Source organism: Vanellus vanellus (assembly GCF_965231255.1).
Source record: "Vanellus vanellus genome assembly, chromosome: 5".
Classification (NCBI taxonomy): domain Eukaryota; kingdom Metazoa; phylum Chordata; class Aves; order Charadriiformes; family Charadriidae; genus Vanellus; species Vanellus vanellus.
In genome coordinates this window covers 19123447-19132342 of record NC_138910.1, presented here as the reverse complement: position 1 = coordinate 19132342, position 8896 = coordinate 19123447, and the positions used below count along the sequence as shown (strand labels likewise).

The 8896-nt window shown below is 45.2% G+C and overlaps 1 protein-coding gene across 1 annotated transcript in view; it reads left to right on the top strand.

Moving 5' to 3' along the window:
• The first annotated feature begins 746 nt into the window (after window positions 1-746).
• LY75 (lymphocyte antigen 75) overlaps window positions 747-8896 on the top strand; it is a 50343-nt gene continuing 42193 nt past the window's right edge. Inside the window, exons 1-6 of the mRNA XM_082484562.1 lie at window positions 747-1043; window positions 3417-3791; window positions 4774-4947; window positions 5225-5389; window positions 5982-6092; window positions 7893-8033. Coding sequence (XP_082340688.1) covers window positions 959-1043; window positions 3417-3791; window positions 4774-4947; window positions 5225-5389; window positions 5982-6092; window positions 7893-8033 — 1051 coding nt within the window. The 5' untranslated portion in view covers window positions 747-958. The remainder of the gene's footprint in view (window positions 1044-3416; window positions 3792-4773; window positions 4948-5224; window positions 5390-5981; window positions 6093-7892; window positions 8034-8896) is intronic.

Below are 8896 nucleotides of genomic sequence, written 5' to 3'. Positions count from 1 at the left end.
TATGCAGAGGCAGGTGTGTAACGGGGCCAGAGGGGACGGCTTTGAGGCCTGGCCGTGGGGGTCCCAGGGAGGGACCCTACGGTGACACCAGGCCTTCTTGGCCACCTCGCCGGCAGGGCAGCGAGCCCAGGGATGGCCACCGTCTCCCCGGCCTTGGTGGTGGCATTGTGGCCCTCACACCAGGCCTGGCTGGCATGTGGCCCCGTGGCCAGAGGGGGACGAGGATCACAGGGTGACGTTTGGAAATGTATTATTTGACCCATTTGTAGGTATTTCACTTTAGTGTCTCAGTGTCTGCTATTATTTATCAATTTTGGTTTATATTCTCTTTAATTTTTTGCCTTTTCTTCACTTCTGGCACTTATGCTTTCCCTTTCTTTCCCGACTGAACTTCTAACAACTTTTTTTTTTTTTACTTTTAATTACCACGAGATAATCAGGTCAGCTTTCCTTTTTTTTTTTTTTTCTTCATTTTCCTCGGGTTTTCCTTAATTTTTTCCTCCTTCCTCTTTTCCTTTTTTTTTTTTTTTTTTTTTTGGTCCTCATTTTCCCTTCATTTCTCTCGTGTTTTCCTCATTTCTCCTCTTTATTTTCCCCCTTCCTTTCCCTTCCCTGCGTGTCGCTGCCCCTCACCTCTAACCCCTCTCCCGCCGGGGCCGGCCCTCCCCCGCCGCCGCGACCCGCTTACACCCCACCGCCGCCCGGCCCCGGCCCCGGCCCCGGCCCCGGCCCCGGCCCCGGCCCCGGCCCCGGCCCCGGCCCCGCCCCACACCTCGCTGCAAAACCCGCCGCCGCTCTTCTCCTGGCAACAAGTGACGCCGCCCGGGGCGGGGCCAATCCGGTTGCTCGGTCGCCGTCCCGTCCCGTCCCGTCCCGTCCCGTCCCGTCCTGTCCCGCCAGCGGCAGGCGCGACGCTCCGGCAGAGCTCCGCGCAGCTTGCGCGCCGCGCCGCGGGAGGATGGCGCGGGCGGCGGGGCTCTGCCTGGCCGCCTGCGGCCTCGCCTGGCTCCTCGCCTGCTGCGCTGCTCGCCGGCACCCCTTAGGTAAGCCGGGTGCTCACCTTACCGGGGGGGGGCGGGGGGGGACGGCGCTGCGCGGGTGCGCAGCGGCGCGGAAGGCTCTTTTTCCGTCCCGGTGGGCGCCTGGTGGGGAGGGGGGGAAGGCAGCGCGGTGACGGGCCTTCCGCCTCGACGGTTCCCGGCAGCTCCGGGCGTTGCGCTAGGTGGCAAAGTCCAGCTGCGTGGAAACAACGTGGGAAACTTAGCAGGGAGGAGCGAAAAAAAGGGAGAAAAAAAAAAAAAAACAACAATAAAACCCCCAAACAAAACAAACAACTCAAACTTCCCTCCCGGAGCGTTGCGCTTCGCCTGGGGCGTCGGGAAACCAGCCGCTGCCCCGCCGCCCCCGGGGTGCCACGTTCTCGGTGCCCGCGGTGGCGGGGGCCGCCCCCGAGCCGGGGCAGCGCCGGGCCGGCGGCGCGGAGCGGAGCGGTGGGAGGGAGGAAGAGAGGGAGGCGGGCGGGCCTCTGGCCTGTTACCTCCGGAGGAGCAATAACCCCGAGCTCAAGGCGGGTCTCCTGCCGTCGGTTTTATTCGCAGCTTTACGCCGGGAGAGGGAGGAAGGAGGCTCAGCGCTGTCTTTCAGAGAGCAGGTGGAAAAGTTTCGCGTTGAGCAAATTCTTGTAAGGCGAAGCCGCCAGCGTGGTGAGAGCTGCTGGGAAACACGTTCGGCTCTTCGCTCAGTAGTTGCGCCACTGTATTTTTTACATCCTGTGACAGGAACAGGCTGGGTTTGGTAGCTAAAGATGTCAGGTAAAAAACTTCACGGCAAGAGCGTCGAACCGGAGTCATTGGAGCACCAGTAATAGTAGATTGCTGTACAGAGAGGTTTGGTGAGATGACATCAGCAGTTTTTCTGGGGAAATTTTAAAAAGTGGGTTTCTTCTGGATGTCAGAATGAGGGTTGTGTGGGAAGAAGTGAAAGAAGAACGAGGAAAGGGGAAGATCCAAGAAGAGGCAGAGAACATGTCACAAGAAATTGAAGAAGAAAGTCCGGGGGGGGGTGTGTGTGGAGAGATTAAAAAGCAAAAACCAGATATAGTGCTGAAATAGCACAGGGTAAAACAATACCACAAAAGGAGGTTTGGTTGTTAAAATGTCTTATTTAGTTAATAGAGAGGATGAAAGAGGAGGTTGGTTGGAGTGTGCTATTTAGAAAAAGTCACTCCAGTAGGTGGCTGACTTAGAGATTCTTCTTTACAGTTTGACCAGCTCAGTACTATTTAGATACTATTTGGCACTTACACAGTGGAAAATTCACGAGTATACTGGGAAGTAGTGGTAAAATTCACTGCATAACATCACTGAATATTTTCCTTGCTGTTCAGCCAAACCTATTATTAAGTCATATTAAAAAAAAAAACGCAGTAGGAATGTGATTGACAGTGCATTACTATTAAATACAAAACACTACTCAGCAGATTCCTTGCTTAAACAGCAGCGTAGTAGCCTTGTGGGTCTGGGACAGCCAAGGTCCATTGCAGCCTAGTTAGTGAAAGTTTTATACTGTGGGGCCATCTTTATTGTGGCAGAGAAATAGTTTTAGGGCATTTTTTTCTTGGTTAGCTTAAATCTGCTGCCACTTGTCATAGAGATATTCTTGTACTTGTGGAAATGTCTGCTTGTATCAGTAGGGTGATCCTTATATTTTTAGAATTGTATACTATGCTTTGTCACTTTTTTTTTTTTTTTCTTTTCAATGACAGGCCACATCATAGCTGAAAATGAAACTAGGGTTCCTGTATCATTTTGAAAATTATATTCGTAATCTTTGTGTGACACCTTGGGTGGGATATTAATTCTAAAACTCTCTCCCAAAAGCCGTGCCAGTAATACTGCAGTTGCACCCACAAACTGGCTCACATATGAGCCTGTCATGCTCTGTATCATATATGATACCCAGTTGTTTTTTTTTTTTAGAAAGGTACTTACTAAGTGAAGACTATCATTAATTATATTTGATGATATCTGATGTATGTTACTGCATTTGCAGATAGGTGTGAAGACAAGATTCTTTACCCAGTAAGCTTGCAAATTAATCAGAGATTGATCTGATCAGTATGTGTTTAAAATCAGAGGAAGAATTCTCATCAATAGGATTGGACTTAGGAAACAGCCTCATTTTGTCTCCCCTCTAACTTTGAAAGATACCACCCCGCCCCGAGAAGTAACAGATACTCACTAAAAAACTGGAAAATGTACTTAATCTGGCTTATACAAAAGAAATAGTAAAATGTACACATGCAGTTGCTGTACTTTTCTGGTAGCATGTCTCAGAACGTGATTACATTTTTAAAAATTAACTTCCTGTGATAGTGAATCATACCCATATGTGGATATTTGTTTGTTCTTATACAGGCAGTGATGTTTTTACCATTCGCCATGACACACTGAACAAGTGCATACAAGTTAAAAACTCACGGATAGTGATAGATGACTGCAAGGAGACAAGTGAAGCTTTATGGAAATGGGTATCCCAGAACCGCCTCTTTCATTTGGGGTCCAAGCAGTGCCTGGGACTCGATATATTCACCAAATCGCTGTCTCGTCTGAAAATGGTTGATTGTAACTCGGAACTAATGCTGTGGTGGCGTTGTGCTGATGCTTCCATCCTTGGTGCATCTCAGTACAAAGTGACTATCAAGAGTACATACGTAACTGCAAGCATAAATGCAACAGACCAGTGGAGAAGCAACAGTTCCTCTGATGATATATGTCGGTATCCTTACCATGGTAAGTTTGCATAGGGGTTTAGAGGATTTTTTTTTTTTTTCAAGATATTGTTGCTGTATCTCTATGCCAAAAAATTCTTAAAGTTAATCATGTGAAAGGACTGATCAGTAGAGCTATAGAATGTTTTGCTGTAGAGAGATATCGGTATTCAAGTATGAAACTTTAACTGTTTTTAATAAAAAAATAAATGTGCATAACTGCGGAAGTTCTGTTATCAAGTGGCTTTCTCGGCGTGTGTAAATCCCTCCCCCTGCACTTTAGTGAGAGCCTATTTAATGGGGGGATATCAACCACCTTCTGTCAGAACTGACACTGCCTTCTTCGCAGTGATGGGAATTTTGCTGTTAGCAGGGATTGGGGATATTTTCTTTGCTGGCAGGCTGCACGATCAGATTCAGTGCGTGCTGCTGGCTCGCAGCTGTTGGGCTGCCAGGAACCATGCCTTTGCTTTGGTCTGGGAGTCTGTCCGCTTGCCGTGGAAGCCAGCCTCATCTGAAATCTCATGCTTGCTGGGAGAAGTGGTGAAAACTTGCTTTACCGTATTCGGGAGCAGAATTTTCTTCGCATTTGAGTTGTTCAGAGTGGCCATTCTGAAAGGCCCAGTGGGCTCCGGTTTGAAATCTTTTCCCTGTCCTGTATGTGTTGATTCCTAGAGCCCTGTTCTGTAGTACTCTGTGCAAGCCGCCCGGATTTCAACAGAACAGTGTATTTATCCCTAACTTACCAGAAAGAGGAAAAGAGCTTTCCGCTGTGTTATGTCCCACTCAAAAGAAAAAGTACAGAAAAATATTTTCCTCTCATTTCTTTCAGCTCTGGCTTTGCTGTATGTTATCTGTAACATGAAGATACAGTGTTTTAAGACCACAAGTGTGATTTGCATGCTTTTAAGTTAACAATGTCTGTACAAGCAGTAACATTGACTTGCTGTCCTTTCCTTCCCTAGACAACTTGTATCTACTTCTTTAATTTCTTTCCCCTGCAGAGGTTTATACCAGAGATGGGAATTCCTATGGAAAGCCCTGCGAGTTCCCTTTTCTGTATAATGAGACGTGGCATCACGACTGCATTCAGGATGAAACGCATACGGGTGGGAAATGGTGCGCCACATCTGAAGATTATACTCACGACGGAAAATGGGGAATCTGCTTACAACCAGGCACGTTGGGTTTCTAAATAGACGTCATAAGAGCATTCTGTCACTTCACGTATATACGGCCCCACCTTGGCATAGCATGTCGCTGTTAGGCTGGATAAAAGCAGGTCCCTTTTCTATTGCAGCGTTGGCAGGACAATCAGCATGTGCTTAATCTGCGGTATATGTGATTACCAATATAAAAATCAATAGGCCTTCAGTATTATGATTTTTCTTTTGAAGCTTTCGTGATGTTTCAGTGTAGTTGTAGTCACGAGTACCTTCTGCTTCCTTTAAACAGAGGATGGTTGTCGTGATATCTGGGAACACGATCCAGGATCTGAAAGTTGCTACCAGTTTAATACACAGTCTGCTCTTTCTTGGAAGGAAGCTTATATATCATGTCAAAGGCAAGGGGGAGATTTACTTAGCATCCAAGATGCGTCTGAATTAAGTTACATACAAGGTAGGTGCAATTATTCACATATGAATATCAGGAAATCTTGACAAATAAACGTAAAGTCAAGACAGCATTTTAGTTTCTGTCTTAAAATTCTGGGTTAAAACTTTATTGTACTTAAGACGCGTCGGTGCTTTCATTTGTGTAGCAAAAATAAACTGGTAATCTCACATTAGAGTAATTTCTTTAAATTTAATCTGTGGGATTTCATTGTAGTGGTTAGCTGTTGTTCGTATTTATAATGAGGAATGTCCCCGTAATTTCAAATACGAGCTAGAGTGGCAGTTGGTGTTTTAGCAGCATGCTACCCACTTGTTGTTATGAAATTGTCCTCACTGATATTCAGGCTGGAGGAATTATCAGTGTGCCTTTGGGAATATAAAACCAAAGGACAAACATCTGAAGTCATTGGGAGGGAAGACTTGTGTGGGTGAATTCCTCCTCAGTTCAAGAAAGTTTGCATGTCCGATTATCATAGCAATCTTTCTTTCCTCAAATGCATGCCCTTTCAGATTGTGTTTTTAATTAAAGGAGACCAATAAAGGATGAGCACTTTATACTAATTGTTTTCTTAAAAAAAAAAAAAAATTATCTCCAGCTAAGGATGACATCGCTGAGATCTTTTGGATTGGCTTAAATCAACTGGATGTTTCTGGAGGTTGGCAGTGGTCAGATCACAAACCTTTGAATTTTCTCAACTGGCATCCAGGTAATGATGTTTCTGGTGGTATTAGCAATATTCACAACACTAACTAGTATTTTGCTTTCCTTTTTTTTTTCTTTTTGTATTATTTTTACCCTTCTCTATTGGACTTCATCAAAACAATCATTGTTGTTCCACTTCTGTTTAAAAGTTCAGAAGCATCTTTTCCTCCTCGCCAGTGAATCTTTCTGTTCTCATTCTATATTTATGGATGATTAGGTTAATAAATCTCTAAAAAGGTAAAACTTAAATAGTATCTTTGAGGTCCCTTTTGGTAAAGGATCTACAGCTTCCCTAGCTGCTAGATTTCTCTTCCCACTGACAGAATGTCATTGACTTTTCCTCAGATATTACAATTATTGATGTATGTGCAAGGAGTGATGTTACATAGAAGCCTGGCTTGTGTTTTTAAACTTCAAGGTTGCTTAAATTTGTTTTGAGGTGAAGATGAAAGAAGTATAAAACCTTTGAAAACCCTTTTTTAATTACTTCCAAGTTCCTAGTAGAATTGGTGAGAGTCTTGTTTGTTTGGAATTTTCAGCATGTATTTGTAATATTCTCACAAATGCGCCATGGAGAGAGGTGTGTGTGTATATATATATATATATATATATATATGAGAACCCCGGAAGAATAATAATCAGGAATACTGAAGCTAATATTGTTCTGTCATTCGAGCTGAATTTGACCTTTTTAAAGGGGAATTCTCTTTTTCCTTCAGTTTCTAGAATAGGGCTGCAACATGAATTCTGTGAAAAAGATAACAAGTGGCTTCTGTTATGTCTTTGAAAGCTTTACTGAGAGTTTTCTGTGAGATTTTTTCCAAACGTGCTCTGTCTTTTGGAAAGGTTAAGGACTTTGCTGCTGCTGGTACTGCTGGCTGCACCTTCTTCTGGAACTGTGATGACACTGTAGGACTGTAATGCAGAGCTGGAGACTAGACTATCCCGAGTTACAGCGGCATAAGTTGGTCTGCAATCATGGCAGACATACTGATGTCTGTCCCTCTTGTGAAGAATACTTACTGGTATCTAACAGGAATTTTGCTGGCGGCAAGTTGTGCCCATTGCTTCTTGTCCTTTCACTGTACAGCTCTGAAAAGAGCCTGGCCTTGTCTCCGTTGTACTCTCCCATGAAGAATTAAGATCCACCCTGAGCCTTTTCTGTGGGAGACTGAACGAACCCAGTGCAGGGGGAGCTGGAGTGCTCTGGGAGCTGGGGGGGACAGCTCGGGTGGCATTGGGGCTCAAAGAGAAAGCCCCAAAAGTACTGTCGGAGAGGGACTCCAAGGGAAGCTGGAGACTGCCAAAAAAAAAAAAAAAGTTCTCCTTTGTGCCATTTTTAATCTGGGGCCTTGTCTCAGGTTTCTGTTGAGGTAAGGGTTATGGTTCGCGTTGAGAGAAAGAGTGCAGAGCTGTGTTTGGAGTGGGGCTGGAAAGGGGCTGCCAAAGGAAACTGAGGGCTGCAAAAAGGGTTCTCCCCTGAGATATTTCTAGTCTGGGAAAGTAGTCTGCCAAGGGTTTGTTGTATTGTAAATAGAACATTCCTCCTGGTTCTATGATTAAACGTTGGAAAAGAAGTCCAGATTCCTCGATTCTGAAACTCCCTGTTTTACGGAAAACTTTCTGTGGACCTGTGGTAGGACAGGTGCCTTCATTCAAAGCAAGTGATGTTCTTGAAATACAAGGTGCTGTACTATGCAAAGTATATTATTCTTGTATTGAAAAGCAATAGAAAAAAGAAGCGGTCCCTACCTTACTGTTTGATAACTTGTGCTCTTCTATTTTTATTTGTTCCTGTCTATAGATATGCAGAGTTTGTCCCCGTTGGATGGGACTAGCTGTGTGGTGATGAATGCCGCCTCAGGTCAGTGGCAGAGTTACCATTGTGGGACTCCACTTCCATATATTTGCAAGAAGTCACTCAGTGAAGTTTCAAGCCTCCCAGGTAGGACAGCTTGCATATTTGTACGTTAATACAAGCGTAATGTTCACTTATGGAGTCTTTTTTTTCCCCTGCCCAAGCCTTCCTAGGTGGCTCTGCCAAAACACTTTCACAACAGCTTTGGGTTTTTTAGCAGAGCAGAAGCAAACTCTGTATCTTCAGTGTCAAGATGATGCATCACAAACAGCTTTCCTTTTTTTTGCAGCTTTCTCATTCACACGCAAACCATTTCCCAGCACAGTCCTGCCCTTTTCATCTCGCGTTTCCCTCCATGGCTTGGGCCTTCTTTCGTGTGCTGCTGAAAGTCTGGAACTGCCAGTTGCACCTCGAACCTTTCCATCTCTGCTTTAAGCCCATTTCTCTCGCTCTTGGTGCGTATTGACATAAAGTGGGACCTACCCGGGACTTGGATGAAACTCTGTTGAATTCAAATAGAAGTGGTTAAATGACCTTACTATCCTAACCAGGCCTAGCACTGGAAATCAGAGTGCAAGAGTTGGTAGCTTGCCCAGTATGTAGTCTTTACTGGATCCATAACAGCTCTTACGAGATATTTATTCCCTCCTCCCTACACATGCACACACAGTCCTTCAGTTTTTACAGTGTCCAGCTGTGATATATAACTGCTTCCATGCTTTTGGCTATTTACCTACAACTGGATGTCCAACCCTTCCCGTATCCCTGGCCTGTTCTTCCATGTGTGCTTTGGCCTTACCAGCTTCCAGGGCTCGTGCTTGTGGGGCTCTCATGGGAAGACTTTTACTGGAAGATGATTGTCCTTGGATGAGGGGAGGACTAGGGGATAAGAGGCATGAGGCAGTGTCCTGGAGGTGAAAAGTGTCATGGCATGTCACTGGCTAAGACGT